Source organism: Sturnira hondurensis, unplaced genomic scaffold (genome assembly GCF_014824575.4).
Source record: "Sturnira hondurensis isolate 20B ecotype Veracruz unplaced genomic scaffold, ASM1482457v3 Scaffold0020642, whole genome shotgun sequence".
NCBI lineage: Eukaryota > Metazoa > Chordata > Mammalia > Chiroptera > Phyllostomidae > Sturnira > Sturnira hondurensis.
The window spans coordinates 1,342,570-1,361,511 of NW_028093273.1; the positions used below are offsets into that span (position 1 = coordinate 1,342,570).

Here is an 18,942-nt window from a genome sequence, read left to right on the forward strand (position 1 = left end):
AAAACACCTTTCTCCTCCGAGAGGCTGATCAACCTTCCTCCCCAAGCAGATCATGTCTTGGTAGAAATATTCTCATCCACCACAGCCCGGGGGAGCTCTGTGGGAGAAGCCCCCCATGCCCCATGAGATGGCTAGGCAAACACACGGTTATGGAAGGAAAAGGTGAGAACACCTAGAAGAATTCAGGATATATACCTTGTAAAGTTAGGGATGAAGTAACTAGGTAGATGGTTATACCATTTATTCAAATGGGGTGGAAGAGAGGAGGAATGGGTCTACGAATATATAATTTGTTTAAATCAATATTTTCTATACAGCAGTGTCAGCTTCATAACTTTTAGAGTCATGACTTCTTTGGATTAGAAAAGTTGTATGTTAAATGAAGACAACCAGAATGGAAAGAAATTAAGCATAATTCTACCAGCCAAAGAAAACTACTAATATAATGTTGATGAGTACATCTAGTATTTTTTAACGCATACATAAACATTTTTAAACAAATGTTATCATGCTATCTAGTAGTATAAAATGTTTCTTTTCCCAGTGTGTATCAAAGAACATTTTCCTATATCCCTAAGTAATATTTTGACTATGTCTTTTATAAGGACTGCACAGTATATGCCATTGTATAGATATATGAGAGTTCACTTAAGTGATCCCCTATAAATAGGTTAAAATTCAGGTTGCTTCCAATTTTTACATATATGGTGATGTATCAGTTAAGATCATCCCTCTACAAGTTATAAAATGCCCAAATAAAGTGGATTTTTAATCCACACATAAGTGCAGGGTTGGTTGGATGACAGCAATATCAAGACTCCATGTCAACATATCTCTGATTCTGTGGCCTCTCTTGCAGCCTATTACCCTTCTCACAGAATTGCTGCCACGGCTCCAAGCATTAACTCATAACCTCATACAACCATGTTCAAATGCAGAAGGTGAGGTAATTCTCTCTTTATTGGGTCTTTGTGTTACGGAGAAAGATATTTCCTTCTATTGGGTTGGCCAAAAAGTTTACTTGTTTTTTTCTGAAAGATGGGTTTAGTAATACTTAGTTGTCTTTAACTTCATTCAAAACAATTTTGTTAAGATTATTGTGACAGCTCTCATATAAGTGTGCATTGTTAAAAATTATTAAAATTGGTGAATTTTGGGGTAGCCATTTTAATACTAATGATGGAAGAAAATACACAACTTTCGGCATAATGTGCTTGATTATTTCAAGAAAGCTAAAAATATAACTGAAATGCAAAAAAACAATTTGTGCAATGTATGGAGAAGGTGCTATGACTGATCAAATGTGTCATAGGTAGTTTGCAAAGTTTCGTGGTTGCAATTTCTTGCTGGACAGTTCCATCTTCGGACAGACCAGTTGAAGTTGAGAGCAATCAACTTGAGACACTGAGAACAATCAATGTTATACCACATCGATCCAGTGGCAGGAAACAGCTGACATACTCAAAATACCCAAATCGATATGGTTACTGATGAAAATGAAAAATAGGTCTTTTATTTATTTTACAGAAAAAAAAAAACAGATGAACTTTTTGGCCAACCTGATGTATCTCACTGACCTGCACAGGGTCACATGCCCACAGCTCATCTGTGAGGAAGGCGAAACAGAGCAACTGGAATGTTTTACCTTCCACAGGAGGAGGCAGGTTCTGCTCCATCTGCAGGAAAACACATCCCAAAGCCTGCCCTGACACCTATCTTTAATCTGAAACCATTCTGAGGCTACAGCTGAAAGAAACCCAAAAGCAACCTTTGACCTTTCAATCCAATTAGACAGCAGGCTTAAACTGTTTTCCTCCTTCAACAGCTTCTCTCCCAGATATTACTTTGTGCAGAGTTCTGTCTAAAAATTGCTTTGGGTCAACCCAGAAACACTCTGGAGAAATAAAAATTTAAAAAACAGCACTAACGTGACTGCCACTTCGCTTTGGGACCACAGTAGCACTGCCCTTACTGGTCACAGAAGACAACCCAAGCCAAGATAAACTCTTCCCTTTCTTATGAATCTACCAATGTGGGGGTGGGGTGGGGAGGGAATGTATGAGAATCACAAAGAGCAGACTAGCTGTGGAGTTGTCCTAAAAGAAGTTCAAGAATGTTGTCATTTTCAGTTTTCTTAAAAAGTTTAGGGTGTGGGAAAATGGGTTTAGCCCTAAATCTTGCTGATTATTAGGTCGACATCATTATTTAAGTTTGTGATATTACTGTATCCCATGAAGTAGTTGTTATTCACCAGCAGGATAGATTAAGTGTTTTCAAGATGGAGAAATGGAAGCAGAGGAAAAGTACAGTTTATATCATAAGGCAATGATATAATTTCAAAACATAGGTAATTTCAATACATTGGCAATGCCTATCGTTCTGAACTTACTGATGTCCCTTGACTGGCTTCTGGTGTGGGTGTTTTATCGTTCTCCTCTACCAGTCTTCTCCCCCCTTCCCTCTCGCGCTGCTGCCTGCAATTAGCTTACCTTTACTTTTGCTTTCACTGGGTAACTGCTACCCCACTTAGTCTCCCCTTGTGCTTCGTTCATAACTTTACATAAATATGACTTACCCATTATGGTTCTACCCCTCCTGCAAAACTGTAAGTACCAAAGAGGCAGGAACCAAGTCTCAGTCACTGCTGTGTCCAGAACTTCAAAGTGGCAATTTTCAACCTTTTTCATCTCATGGCACACATAAATTACTAAAATTCTGCAGTACCCCCTGTTGGGAACTGCTCTGTCTCGTTTCAGGGATTGTAACTTCCCCTCATGGCGAAGGACGAGCGAGCAACCTCAGATTGCAAGCCACAAAGGAGACAGAGCTTGTCTCTGGTAGCAAACGCTGCCTCAGCTTACTCCCCTGCCCCTAAAAGCATGGCTGATGTTGATGACAGGCCAGCGAGGGGCAACCTAAGCCAGACTCCATCACTTGGGAGGCCACATGGAAGAACTCGGGAGGCTGCGACAAAGAGGGAGTAATGGACCCTTGCCCCCCAGCTACGTGACATAGCCTGAGTACCCATGTCCTCTGGGAGAAGTGCTTCCTTGCCACTTAAGCCTGAAAACTTGATAGGGAAGGGTGCAGCTCCTTGCCTTGCCAGAGTGGTATCGGGGTAAATCTGGCATAAGAAAGAATTCCTAAAAATCCTGTGAAACATGCATGTGAAACATGCTTTCATTCATATGTTAAGGGTCTGAGCAGGAAATGAGTATGTCTCCCAAAGTTTCTGCAACCCCCTTTTCTGACAGACACGGACTCAGACTACGCCCTCAGATCTCTTTGAAATGTTATCTACTGTTTCATCCTTGCAGTCCTGTATTCCTGTGGATTACAACCCGATAAAAGCCCCTGGACGAAGGGGCTCCTAGCTTTTTCCTTCTGAGAAATTGGCTACCTCTCCTCCCTCAAGCAGGTCATGTCTTGGTAGTGTTTACTTTCATCTGTGGCAGACAGGGGGACTTGAGGGCAAAGTTGCTCCCAAACCCCCCAAAATGTTATGTAGGTAAATGATTTTCCATAATACCCATAACAATATAAACAAAACAAAAAACAAAAGCTTTGTTTTTTGGTGTTTTTTTAAAAAATGTGTCAATAGTTCAAGAAACTCCCCCATCCCGTGGGCAATATTTAGAAACCAGTTTGGTGTAAACTCCTGATTTCCACATTTCTGAACAACTGTCCTTACAATGCTACAGAGAACTGTTTTCTGTCTACATGTCCTCCACCAAATATTTCATGATTTCATATCTAGATCTTATACAGTCCTAGTACTGGAACACACAGCCTCAAACATTCTTGGTGTCATGAGACCCTTTGTGACTCTCGAACAAAATTTCTTCTCCAAAAGATGTACATAGCCCACCCCCACATGCACACTCAATTCTGCAAACATTCCAGGGATAGCCTAACACCCCAGCACAAAGTCTAAGATCCTTGGACCTAGGTTTGAAACACCTGCCTTGTAGTGGTGTTTATGCCAACTTTTGATTCTTATATGAGAGTAAGTTACAGACAGTTTATGCTAACCAATTAGTATGTGCAACCGGGCATACCCGATTTCCATTTCCCTCGCTGTGCAATCCTACTAGTGGGCAGGGATAAAGAGACCACTGATCGTAAAGGAAAAGAAAGAACAACAGGGAGTTGAGGGAACAAATAAGGGGCAAGTGTCAAAGTGTGAGCTCTGAGGTCTCAGTTAAGATTCCATCTCTGCCACCTTCTCCCTGTGTGGCCTTCAGAAAACGATTCCTTCAGAGCCTTGGTCTCATGACTTGTACAGCTGAGACAGCAATCCTACTGCCTTCCACATGGGTTGACGTGGATCTTCAAACAAAATAGCACATGAAAATGCTTGGCACAGTGCAGTACTTGACAAAAAGCAAGTACTTAATAAACATTTTCTATTTTTAGAGACCCATTTTAAGAAAAAATATTAAGTCTGGGGATATGACAAATCTAGAAAAATAAGTAACTGATACAAAGGCCTCTGAAGTTAAAAAAAAAAGAACTCCTTTGTCATCAAATGTTTACAAAATCATACAGTGTAAGAAAACTAGAGAGCGCTTCCTAAGTTATGAGCTTCATCCCTGTATTCTACAGTGAGAAAACGAAATTCCTATGGTCATACTGTGAATGATACCCAGGACAGTGTATTTTCTACCAGCCCATGTTTCCACTCAACGTTGGCTCAAAATTGTGATGGGAACACTCCAAATGTGAAATATATTAAAACAGAGATTTGTTCCTTTAACAAATACTTCCTGAGCATATCTTCATTACACATTATAAACACACTGCATGTTTATTGAACATACTAAGTACTTACTGTACAAATACTTATCAAAAATAATGAGCTGCATATCATTCTAGGTACCAAGGCTATAAAAGTGAACACAATCTCACCTGAGTGTGAAGGAAAAGTGACACACAGGTCAATAAATGATAAGCACAATGAGGAAAAGAAAACTGGCTAAAGGGGAAGAGAATAAACCCGGTGAACGAGGTACTAAAGTCTGCCAGCCAGGGAAGTCCTTTCCCAAGAAACGCAGGACACTGAGAACGAGTGCTCCACAGGCGGAACAGCTGACGCCCAAACCCTCGGTCCAAACGATGCTTGGGGTGACCCAGGGACAGTAGAAAAAGGCCAATGTGGCTGAAGGGCAGTCACATAAAAGAGAGAGAGCACGGAAAGTGAAGTCAGAAAGGTAGGCAGAAAGTCATTCCACCCAGAATCTTGTATAAAACTTAGGCTTTGTTCTAAGCCAAATGGGCAGACATCAGAAAAAGGGTTTAGGCAGGGGAGCAATAGGATCCAATTTATATTTCAGAAAAAGATTACTCTGGCTGCTGTGTGCACAATGAAGTATAGAAAGACAAACGCACACACAAGAAAGCTTATGAGGAGAAAGCTATTGGAGACTACATCAGGGTGTGCCTGGTGCTAAAAGGAGATGAAGAGGCACTCACCCTGAGAAAGCATTTTGGGGTCAGAAAATAGCATTTTTGACATAAGAGAAAGTTTTTCCATTGAGATTAGATTCTTCAGACTCCATCAGTCAGCCTCTAGGATACGAACAGTAAGGACCCGAATTCTGAGGGGTACTGGAAAGAGGGCAAGGACACTAAAGTATCAATAAGCATAAAATGCAATGGAAATTATCAATAATGAAAGCTATAGAACTCAAGACATTTTGTCACCGGCCAAACTATCCAGTTTAATGAAACAGAATAGAGTCCAGAAATGAACCCACACATATAATCCAGTTTTTCAGCAATAGTACAAAGACAAATCAGTGGAGAAAAGACAGTCTGTTTCACAAATGACACTGAACAGCCGAAGTACATGTCCAGCTGGAAAGAGAAAGAAAAGAAAAAAGGAAGGGAAGGAATGAGAGAGAGAGAGACAAGAAAAAGGAGGGAGGGAAAATAAAATGAGGGAGGGAGAGAACGAGGAAGAAAGGAAAGAAGAAACTCTACCCACATCTCAAACCACAAACAAAAATTCACTGAAACTGGATCACGGTGCTAAACATAAAATTCCTAGAAGAAAAATGGGGAGAAAATCTTTGTGGTCTTGAATGAAGCAAAGATTACTAAAAGACAACACCAAAAGACTCATAAAGGAAAAAATTTCACAAATTACAGTTCATCTGCGTTATAAAGTTCTGCTTTTCAAACAATACCATTGGAAATTAGAGGACTACAGACTAGAAAAAAAATTTGCAAAATACATACAAGAGTTATATCCAGAATATTTAAAAACTCAAAATGTAATAAAAATAACTGACAAGAAACAATGAGGTAAAGATACTTATCAAAGAAGATGGCAAATAAACACACAAAAAGTTCAATGTCAATAGCTGTTATGAAAAAGCACAAAAGCAGGAGTACTACTACTGATCTGGTAGAAACGACTAAAAACCTACAGTTCCGAGGGCTGATAAGGATGTGGAGCAAAGGCTCTCCCATACATCTTAGTGAGATGGCGAAACACTAGGGCCACTCGGAAAACAATGCCTTAGTTACTTAGAAAGTTAAACAAACTGACCGTTTCACTCAGCAATTCCACTTGTAGGTAATGACCCCCCAAAATGGAAAATTTAAATTCACTTACAAAAACCTGTATGTGACTATTTATTGGAGCTTTATTAATATTCACCAAAAACTGGAGATAAGTCCAACTGCCCTCCCAGGGGTGAGTGGCTAAACAAACCGTTATATCCATAGAATAGAATATATTATTCAGCTATACAAAGGGCCTAACCACTGATATAAACAACAAAACCAATGCATTATACTAAATGAAAGATGAAAACTCAAAAGGCTATATAGCATATAGTTTCATTTATAAGACAGTCATTAAAAGGCCCACTTTGGGAAGGAAAAACAAAAACATGAGTGGTTGGCCAAAGTCCAGGGAGGGGAAAGAACTGACTACAAAGAACAAGGACGCCCTGGCTGGTGTAGCTCAATGGATTGAGAGCGGGCCTGCGAACCACACAATTGAGGTTTGATTCCCAGTCAGGGCACATGCCTGGGTTGCAGGCCAGTTCCCAGCAGGGGACTCACGAGAGGCAAGTGTACATTGATATGTCTCTCCTTCTCAAGGATCCTTCCCTTCCCCTCTAAAGATAAATAAATAAAATCTTAAAAAAAAGAACAAGGTTATTTATTTCTTATCCTCACCCCAAAACATGCCTATTGATATTAGAGAGAAGAGAAGGGACAGAGGGAAGGATAACAATGTTGATGCAAGAGAGAAACACCAACCAGTTGCCTCTTGTCCACGACCTATCTAGGAACCAAACCCGTGACCTTTCAGTTTATGGTACTCTGTTCTAACCAAGTGAGCCACACCAGGGCAGAACAGGGGAATTTGAAAGGGTGGACAGGGCAGAAAAGAGAGAGATTCTCAATCTTGACAGTGGTGGTAGGTAGTTCATGACTATATTCAGTTGTCAAGTCTCACACAACTATATGCTAGAAGGGGTAAATTGTACTTAATGTAAACCATTCCTTGATAAATCTGACTTTTAAAAAAGCATACAGAATATATGAATAATAAATGCATACTACTAGATTACTAATTCCCTATATCTATAAGTATAAAGAAATATACAAATCTGCAAGTATATGCAGCCTCACTTTTATTATGTTTTCTATTATCTGTTTCTCTTTACTCTGCGATCCTTGGAAACTACAGTTTTATTAAAATTAAAATGTGTTAATTTAAAGTTGATTCAGTATAATAAAATATAAAACTAGAAAGCTTACAACTACCAAAACCTTCGTAAGATGATTTAAATGCAATCTGAAGATCATTTCAGAATACATTTCAGAAAACATTTAAAAATATCATTCAAAGTGAAAATAAAATGTGCCCCTTAAACAGGATTTGGTAAGGGAACTCAAAATATTTGCTGAATGAATGAATAGAAGATCTAATCATTAAATCACTCTTACTGTCCCTAAAAGGTTCTAACCTTCTTACCAAGGTCCTTAGAACACTCAAGGTCACAAATGCATTTTTAGGCAAAAGGATTCCCAAACTGATCTCCCAGGGAGCTTTGAGGACAGTACCAGTCTTCCTTAAAACTTAGCTTAAGCCATTAACCGTTTAGTGGCCTCTGTAGTGAGCTGGCCCTGCCCCCTCACTCCCTCCCAACTTAGAGTGACACGAGGTAGGCCGAGTCCACAAGGGAAAAGGTCTGGCTAAAGGGGAGTTGGTGGTGCTGCTTGTAGAAACACTACTGGAAGATGATAATAAGAAAATTAGAAAAGAGGGAGCAAAATGTTCAGAACAAACAAAACACGGTAACAATAAAAAAGGATAGCAATGTACAAGCCTGCAAGTTGCTTTGAGTATAACCTGCTTTTTTATGTAACCCTTTTCCATCAGGATCCCTGGGCTCCTGGAGCAAATGAAATGCAGGTTCACAGATCTTGGGAAGCTGCTTTCTTCAGTGGAAGCCCAGCGCCCACATGCCTTAAGGAATGACAGATGCACCTACCCAGACATTCTGCACTGTGTGCTGAACTCTTCCCTGAACTGTGGATAGACATTTATTAGTGGGAAGGATGGAAAAGAAGGGCACCTTCCCTCAACACAAAGAAAAATAGTTGCATTTCATGTTAGCAACAATTTACAAAAACAAAACAAAGCAAAACAAACAAACAAAACTAACACCCTGAAGACTAGCTTCTAGAAATTTCTTCTAGAGAAACTTTGTAATAGAAATTAATGAAGTGCAGAACATAAGGACAAATCAGAAATCCTGCTCTTTACATGTTTTTTATAGTAAAGAGGTGGAGGTAGAGTTAAAAAATGACTATATGAGTCTTTGTATGAGAAGCAAAATTACTGACTCTCAGAACTTCACTGAACTGAAGCACAAAGATTAGATTATGACATCACTCAATAATGTAGTCCACTGATCTACAGTAAATAAGCCAGTTAAAAAAAAAAAAAAACAGAAAGGGTAAAGGGCAGGCCTAACAAAAATAAGATACAGAAGAAGGTAAGACCCGCAGTGTAAAACTGTGCTGGCTTGTGTGCAATCACAGCCTTACCACACTCTGTGAGAACAGGCGAGCCAAGCCCCGCACCTGCAGGAAACCTGCCTTTTGCCCCTCAGCCCCTGTATCTCAGCCATCCAAGTACATCAAGCCACCTGCAGCCAGCACATTTTATAAAGCCTTCAAGCCCAAGGCACTGTTCAGTAGAGACAGTAACAAAACCGGAACAACGATTTCTGATAAAACACAAATCTATGTCAGAGTTCATTTTTAAGTCCACCCCATATCATGTACACGTAGAAAACACACAGTAGTCATCAGGTGAAGTAAGAACAAGAAAGGGAAGCTTGCCTATAAGTTATTGAAAAGTATTTATTAAAAATAATGTCAAAGCTGAGTTGTTTAACAATCATGATTCTAGTACTTGAGATAACTGCCAATCTACACCAGAAAACCCTGTTACAGGACTACATAGGCCTGAGGCCTATGAAGTCCAATTCCCAGGGCCTTAGTTCCTCCAGGAAAGCAGGAAGGACAGGGCTTGGCTGCAGGCAATTTTGAGAGGCCTAGAGAAAGAGAATTGGAGGAGGGCAATTCACAACAAGGATGTATTCTTAATCACTATGCCAGGAGTCGTTCACCACGGTTGGGCAACTGAGGCCCCATCCTGCTGGGACTCTGGAGAAATGTAGAAAGCACCTCAAAATTGTCCACCCTTCGCTTTCCACTGACTGCTTGCCTTCAGGTCCAGGATTTACTCTCCTGGGTAGGTGATTCCCTCACCTTTCAGAGCTGCAAATGCATAAGTGAAAGGTGGTGTCCCACAAAGGCCTCACAAAAAGCACTGGGGAAATGCAAGCACTGTATTCAGCGTAGCTGAGCAGAGCTGTGAAGCCAGGGTGTAAGTTGGAAGGCAACAGACAGCTAGAGAGAAAGGGACCATGGGGTGGGCCCAAGGAAGGACAACACCTCTGCCCCGAACAGGGTAACAGTGTTGCTGCAAAATTAACGCCACCTCTGGAAAGCCCTTCAGCCGAAAACACCGAGATGATGAAAACATGGTTCTTGTCCACTTAATACATTTGTGCTTCTGTTACAAAAACAGTTCTATTTTTTATTTTCTTTCAGGTTTTGTGTTATTCGGGTATGTTGCTGTAACGGAGGAATAACACACACACACATTTTTATATGTACCCACATATATACCTTTTGGGAGTTTGCCTAATGCTGATTTTTAGAAGAGGCTACAAGGGAAATTACCACAATGGTACGTCTAAATGCTCTGAAACTTAAAATGGCAGTTTTGAAAATGACATTGGAAAGAGAGGGACATGTACTTTCAAACTGTCATACCACAAAGCCTTCTGCCAAAATGCCTATCTGGAGTGTGTATGTGTATAATTTAAGGGCCCAATCACATGACAAGGACAATAAAACAAAATGCTAAGAGGAAGAAAAAACCCCCCGAAGGTGTTGTCTTTTTTTAAAATAACTCAAACACATAGGACAGTAAAGGCAAAGTCATTTAAATCATTTCCTTAGTAATACAAGTAATATTTAAATAGATTTAATAGTGCTGCTCCAAACCAATGAATTATGGGTTTAAAACCTATTAAAATGTAATGTTTTTTTCCTGAGCTGAGAGGAGAGAGATTTAAATCCACTGAATTTTAATATTTCAGCTTGAGCTGCAGGAGGTAGAGAAAGTCCAAATGAACTATTCCATCAGCACCATTCAAGCATGAACATTTTAATCAGTTTTACTTCCTTGGAGTTCTCTAACACAGTTTACGCTGTCATTCTAAAAGCACTTAACACAGAGAGTGTGAAAAACCACCAAGGCTTGTTATTGCCTTCACAATTGATGGCAAATAATTTTGCAGACTTCCTATCATTAAAATGTCACTGCTAAAAATTGAGGTTCAGCATTTCTTGTGCTAAACTGCATTTTCCTATAACACTATAGCATACCTGTTCTGTTCTTAAGGGTTTTTTTAGGGGGTGTGCTTTTTCAAAAAAAAATGCCTCTATCACTTTTTTCTTCAAAGAGTTAGGTTTAAAAAGTGGGGGAAATCCACAGGAAGCTCGTTTTCTATTTTTACAAACCAAACATTTTCTTTTCCAATATACTAATAAAACTTTTGTTCCTTAATGGTAGCTTCTTTGGTGACATTTTATGAGGTTCCTAAGTCAGCCTCCTTTATTAAGCATAACCACATTCACACAGCATGTGCTGATTATATAGTGTAATGGATTTAAAAAGCATTTTAAGATAGTCAGATGACTCAATTTAATAATATAGGAAATGAAAACATCATTTCTAATTAGATCATATTACTGATTTAAAACTACAATTTGCGTGCTGTTCCTACAGTGTGATCTCAGAGATTCTAATTTAAAAACACAGTGGCTAGTAGGGCACATGACAAGAACAAACTAGATACATAACATTCCCTCAGCCCATCTGGGGGACTCTAGGAAGGCTTCAAGGATACATGAAATACAATCAATCCAAACAAAACATAAAATATTAACCATAAAAAACAACGCAGGAGTTTTCCTGCTTTTTTTCCTTATAAATAAAAGATAAGTGATATTTAACTTACTTCAATCTGTCAACAGTTTTAAACTGAACATGACCTGTGAAAAAAATCATCATAACTGTGTTTCATTCCATTAAGCACAACCAGCTCATTGTCAGGAGAACAGGCAGCCTCTCCAGGTTTGGGGCTCACCTCAGCATTCTGCGTTTAAACGGCATGGATCACTGGTTTGGCTCATTTACCAACGAAGGCAGAATAATACTGCTGTGTTACAAAGGCGCTTCATGAGATTTCATTAAATCTAAGAACAACTGTGTTTGTCTGGATAGTGTGCAAACATATAAAAAAGATGCATGTGTGGTGATAAACGTCTGCAGGTACTTTCTTAGATGGGTCTTTGCTTCTCAAGAGGAAAATTTTCATCTCCTAGGTACAGAAAATTGTTGCCTTGTCTAAGTCTCAAGTAAATCTAAAATTGACCCCTCACCACTTTTGGTAGGAGGTCAAAACAGCACCTCACAGCTCAGCCATGGCCAAGGGCAACAGCAGTTGCATTTAAAATTCCACAATGTTACAACTCTGAAAGCTACTGGACACAAGGCACCACCAGGGCTGAAACAGACAAAGGCTAGAGAGACAGAACAGCAGCAGCAGCAGGTTTATTTTCCAGTTCTTTCCTTCTCACTTGGTTTGTGGCTCCTTAAACTGCTGGGTTTTTCTATTACTGCAACCTATTTTTCAGAAGTCAGACTGTGTGATTTTTGACTTCATTTTCTGCTCATATACAAATAATTTGGAATTCCCACCAGGTCCACCAACTATAGTACATGCTGCTTTGATAGCAGGAAGCTCTGAGTTAGTTCTTCAAGTAAGTTTCTAGGTCACAAAATTAAATTAGTTTTATTTTAATAATTAAATCCATATACACACAATCTATGTCAGTTACCCAGCTATAAGTCTAATAAATCACTCGAAATTTCTCAGAGAAAAGGCAATCTGCCATCCCATTCAAAACAAAGTATGCAAAATGAAATAGATAGAAAACAGCAGTGAAATATACTTGACGTGAAGGGATGGGGACTTGTTCTGATTTTTACAACTTCCCTCACATTTTTAAGCAACTCCAACATAAAACTGTGTTCTGTAGTTAGATTCATCTCTTTACTGTACAGACAGTAATAAAACTTGAAAAAGAAACAAAACAGAGCTCCATTTTCCTAGAGAAGACCATCAACCAGACATAAGGTAGGATGGGTACCTGCCTTTTAGTAGTTGGTACAAACAATGAGCAACTCAAGCCAGGCAGGAGCTGGTGCACTCTCGTCCCATCCACTCTCCTTCAATGGAGGTTCTACCCCTAGTGACCCTGGCGGGGGTGGTAACCAGAATAGACCCCCCGGAACCACCACACACACTTCCAGCAAACACAGCTGGAATTTTACATACAATGCTAATCTAAAAGTTTTGTCAATGTTTTAAAACATTTAGTATGCTGCTGTCTTCTGGAACTTTAGGAAATAACTAATCGTGAAATGTATTCCTCTCTCACCTTTCCCCCACGCTCCCAGCAAAGAAAATGTATGACAAATGAGTCTACGTGGCTTGTTCTGATTCAGCCTCTTCTTTCCAAGGGGCACTTCTGAGGAAATGAAAGTTACTTTGCCATGTATTATGTCTCTAATTTAGTATTATTTTCGTGTGGTCAGAGGGACACAAAATAGAGCTCAAAACAGCCCATTAAAAACAAGTTTCAATCGGAGGATTCGCTCCACCACCTCTGAGTCATCCGGAGTTCTGATTTCCTTGTTAAAGGACAGACATAATTGAAGCAACATCTTCACTTCAGATTGATTATCAGGCGACCCTTATCCGCATCTTCACTCAGCAATTTGAATTTTGATGAAAGTAAATGGAATAATTAGCATTTCAAAGTGTTTGATACACTGAGGGGGGGAGACTTTTGTGTACAATCTATACACAAAAGAAAGTATTTGGGAGGGGGCAGAAAGAGGCAAGTACAATTGTAAAATTCATAAAAAAACCCAAGGAACTACACCAGCCAAAGAAATAGAGATGTGAATGTTGTGTTCTTTTTTTCAGCTATGATTTTCTCACTTTTATTTCTAAGTCTTAGCACCTTATTTCATTATTTGTTACCTTAATCTGGGAGAAAAAAACATATACAAGTAGAATGACTGACCAATCCAGCAGGATTTCTATGCGACACTATTAATACTCCTATCAATCACCAGGAAAGATTTTTTCACCAGGCCAATGATTTTTCAAAAAGGTGTTGTGTATTATTCCTTCTGCAAATGAACACTAGCCCTTACGAACCACTCATCACAGGGAAGAGTAGCAGGGTTATGCAAAATGTACATTTTCTTCCACTAACAATGATATTAAGATACTCTGTATTTGAGGAAAGATAAAAGTAGTCAGCTCATTTTAACATCAAGGCAATACGAATCTTTTTCAGGTGTAGGTTAGCAACAGAAGCTGACTACAAAGGAAAGAAATATTATGAAAACTGCCTTGTCTCCTCAGGGGAGAGTTTTCAGGAACATGTCAACTTGAATTGGAGAGAATGCGACCCAAAAAGTTTCTGAGGTAGCCACCAAATTTCACATGAGATTAAGGGCAGGGTGACTCCCTTTGTGGTCCTCTACTGCCTTTTGCCCTTTTGATGGGACAAAATTTAAAGAGAGAGAGAGTGAGAGAGCTGATGACAAACACCAAGATCAGAGCTAAAATGGAAAGGCCACGTACCCCAATGATGGCGTTCAGTTCTGCCATGGTCACCTGCTTGGCCCGTTCCACAGCCTGCACCACTTGTTGCTGGTGCTATAAATGAAGATCAGAAACAGAATACAATTATTTGTTTTCTAGTAGGTCAAGAATGGCTTTTCCTAACATGTCCTCTAACTTCAATTACACGCAAAACAGAATTTAGGGGTCTCTGTATTTCAGAGAAAAGCCCCAGGGTGGTAGATGACTAAAGGCCTAACATACATTTGGGTCTATACTGCTGAGAGGTAACTCGGGCATCCGACTGTGCCCCAGGAAGGATGCTCCCTTACGACTGGTAGAGCCTGCTTAAATTTTACTTTCTTGTCAGTGGCACACCGAGACTCCGCCCCTCCCGTACCAACTAACAAAACAACACAAAACCCATTTCACCTGCTTCCTTTGTGCCTGCCCACCTCCTCTTTCCACCTATATAAAAATTTTCAAAGTATTTTCTAGAAATAATTACTTTTCAAATTTCCCATGTTTGTCACACAGAACAACAGAACTAAACTTTTGTGTTTCTTCTATAAATGTGAAACATGTTCATACCTGAATTCCTGTAACGAAGGGCTGCATATTTAAGAGATGTAAAACGTACAACTCTCACTAGTGGACGAGTATGAGGACTTCAGGTATTTCTTTTTAAGTGCAATGGAAAAACTAAAACCTCAAGTTTAAGTTGTTTTTCTTTGGGAAAAACTAGAATAGATAGTGTAGGACTGTCTATCCATGATTCAGTTCTACAAAGAATGATCTAGAACTGGTATCAGTAATTTCTGTGACATTAAAAATTAAATACCACACAAGTCCCTGCATGGAGGCACTCAAATCCGGGCATACACAAGTGCCCCCAAATAGAAATAGTTTTCCCACCCAAACACACTTGAACACTCTGGTATCTGCATGCTCAAATCAGTCTAAGAGAGTCTCTTCTGGACTTCTTTTAACTAGGTTTCAGGAAGGAAGAGCCCAAGGGGCTGTGCTGTGAAAACAGGCATCCCTCTGTGTGCCTGGGAAGAATCTGGTTTGGGCTGATCTCAGCTGAGAATGCAGCTGTCTTTCTCTACCGCTTTAAGTAAATACGAAGCTCAGCTATCATACCACATAATGCATACAGGGAGCTAGGCCATCAGTTAGACATGAAACTCCCCTTGAGCTACTGAGGTACTACATTCCAAAACCCTCAAATAAATACTGAGATCAACTAGGGCGGGTGACGACCATCTCACCTACAAGCTGTACAGCAGAGATAGTGGGGGATGTGATGTGGAAGAGGAAACCACTTTAAATTAGTTATCTCCATGTGGTGTTTTCACCCTAACAGAAATATGTATTTTCTGCCTATTACTAGTGGAAAGAAAAATGTCAAATAATAATAGAGCACTGCATTTGAAGCTTTTCATAAACTCTGACCATTAAATATACCTTTGTTTTTTTTTTAATTTTAAGTTTTAAAACAAAGGCTTAAGAAGCAATCCCAAAGTCTTCATAGATAATATCTGTCCATTCTCTTGCCCTTTAATGAAATATCTGCCAAAGTGAAATCATTTCTCTTTCTCTGAATAAAGTCAAAATCCTAAAGATTTGTCACTAGAAGGAAGACAGACACAATCAATAAAATGACCAGAAATAGTAGTTTTCCCTTAAAGCCAATCTGAGCATACATATATGTTTACTGAGCGCCTAATATGCTCCAAGTACAGAGCTCATGTATGGATTGAAGGTAATCTGGTTGTCAGAGTAGTGGGAAATGGCAGTACTTCAAAAGCAGAGAAAAAGACAACACATAGGACAGCTCTGGGATTTATCTAATCCCCAAAGTGAGTATAGGAACAGAAATTTTTATGGACTTTTCCACCTTTTACTTTCAACAATGGAATTGTTGAATTCAACAATTACTGCTCAACATTTCCGAAGACCCGCAGGCTCAAGGACCATATGTACACACATCCAACACATATTTCATTCTATTCACACGTCCATTCATTCAACAAAAGCTTTTAAGCCAGTCTTTCTCTCTGCCCTTTGTCTACACTACTGAAATATCTCCATATTACTAAGACATCATCTTCTTTATAGTAAGCATTCAAAGAACAGTTTCATTAAGACAGAGATGCAGAAAATATATATCTAGTTTGAGCCTTTCTACCACAAAGACAGTTCAACTTCTGCTTCATAAACTGGAGTCCAACGGCCAAGATAAGCACAGATGCCTTAGGCAGTGGGGATATCTTTCTGGCTCAGCATTAAAATCAAATGTATTTTTGGAGAAAACCAGAAATACATCAGTGAACCATAACACTGACATCTGATGTTCCTACAGAAGCTCTGTTAAAATGCTAAAATGACAGTGGAAGTCATGATGACTCAGTTCCTTCCCCATCTCTCGTGGCGATGGCCATGTTATGCCACATCTAAACTTTACCTGTAGTTCAGCACTTTACTTCCCTATTTCTGCTGACAACTGTGAATCATCTGTTTAAGGAAAGGCCTTTTGAACAGAAGCTCACTAACGCAAAGAATTCCTCCTTCCCTCTGTGCTCTGAAAGCACGAGAAACCCCGACACTGCTCACTCAGTTAACACGGCACCGCTGTACCACAGACTAAAGAAGCATGTACCAGATAAGGTGTGAAAATGAAAACTCAGAAAAGGCGCGAATGAAAAGAAAAAACAGATATTTTATTTTTCTTTTTGCTATATCAAATGGGATTTTTTTCTNGTGCTCTGAAAGCACGAGAAACCCCGACACTGCTCACTCAGTTAACACGGCACCGCTGTACCACAGACTAAAGAAGCATGTACCAGATAAGGTGTGAAAATGAAAACTCAGAAAAGGCGCGAATGAAAAGAAAAAACAAAGAAGAAGGCCAAAGTACTTGTACAAACTGACTCAAAGGAAGCATTTTTTTTCCATGTTCAAATTGCAACAAATAAGCTCTATGAATCAGAAAATAAAGCAAGTTTTTCTCATCTTCTTAGAAACATGATGGCTTTCCCATTATTTCTGCCACCTCTTCCCCTTTTCTTCCCCTTCCCCATTTGTTCTTCTCCTCCCACTCCACCCTACAGCTCATTTCCTCTCCTACTTCCTGCTTCTCGCCTCTGCCACCTCACCCCAAGTTGTGACCACAGCCACTGTAGACCCAGTGACCTGCGTAAGGCAACTGTCCCCTCTTGGCCTCTCTTATTGCTCAAGCTGCTCACTCAGATATAAGCTCCGGGTCTGAACTTCACACAGTAGCTCCTGATAAAACACCACCAAGAATGTATCAATAAGCCAAAGGTGATGTGTGGCGGGAGGGGATGGAGTTCCTCTAATAAGGGTTTGGAAAAGATAATTATTTACTGTTTATTATTTTAAATACTGTGATTTATAATTTTTACAGAATCCTTTTAAAAAGCAACCTATATTGTGGTTATGGTGATATAACTCTAAATTTACTACAAATCACTGAATTGTCCACTTAAAATGAGTGAATTTTATGATGTGTAAATTATATCTCAATAAAATACTATGGTTTAAGAAGTACAAGCACAGCTGGGAAAAAATGGTTGGTAAATCAAATTCTATACATTAAATCAACTGCCTATTTTCATCATAAAATTAGTTTTTGCATTTGTTCAGCACAAGTACCATAAATATAAGCTTGAAATCCAAGAAAGCCTGCTAAGAAACAAGACATTCACAAACCACAAATGTGTGTGCGGCAGGTGTTTAATGCACATTTCTTCAGAGATTCCGATGACATTACCTGCCATGCCAATACTCCGGAGCCTGGCAATAGATAATGCTGCTTCTAATTAAAACATTAATTTAAAAACAAAACCCTCTACAACAACTTAGAATCATCTTTGAATAGCTCACCTACTAATAGGGACAGTAAAAGGGTAGTAAGGGCAAAGATGTAAAATGAAACAGGGTCCTTACAATGAACAACAACGAGGTTCCTGACACATGGAGACCCGAAAGTGAGCCACAGATAACTGCCCCTACTCCAAGAACTCTCAGACATACGCACTGCAGGGTGTGAAACGCTACGGAAGACTGCAGAAAGTAGTGACAAAAGCACACTTCCTGGGGCATCGGGAAAGGCTTCGTTTTCTTATTCGCTGAATATTTATTTAGCACCTACTACGTACCAGGCATTATAGTAGCAACTGAGATAGGGTAATGAACAAGACATTTGGTGAACTGATAATACTCAAGAGGCTCTGTAATTACAATTAGAAGATAATTTCCATGAAGAAAATTACAGGATGCTATGTAATCACTTGTCAGAGAAATATCTAATTAAAACTCAGGCCTGGGGGAAGATTCCCTAGGGAAGCTGACCCAACCACTGAGACTGAAGGGATCTGCAGGAGTCCTGTGGATAAAGAGCAAGGAGAAAAGAATTCTAGGGAAAGGGAACAGTTCAGCTAAGGTCCCTGAAGGAGAAAGGAGCTTGTCTGTTGAGGAAGAGAAAGAATGTGCATCTGGAGGACGATAGAAGGTTGGATCTGGAGGGCTTTCTTGGAAATGGCCAAGACTTAGCGCCAAACTCCTTAAAGTGGAAGAGGGATTTACAGAAGAAACAACTAAGGCA

General features: G+C 39.6%; 1 protein-coding gene across 8 annotated transcripts in view; it reads right to left on the reverse strand.

The window, feature by feature from the left end:
• Nucleotides 1-18,942, reverse strand: part of LOC118976042 (transducin-like enhancer protein 4) — a 148,489-nt gene that overhangs the window by 82,660 nt on the left and 46,887 nt on the right. For 4 of the 8 annotated variants that reach the window (XM_037030301.1, XM_037030300.1, XM_037030303.1 and 1 more), the window contains exon 6: nt 14,334-14,408. The exons of the other annotated variants lie outside the window; for them this stretch is intronic. In XM_037030301.1, the coding sequence (XP_036886196.1) occupies nt 14,334-14,408 (75 nt within the window). The remainder of the gene's footprint in view (nt 1-14,333; nt 14,409-18,942) is intronic. 8 annotated transcript variants of the gene reach the window in all.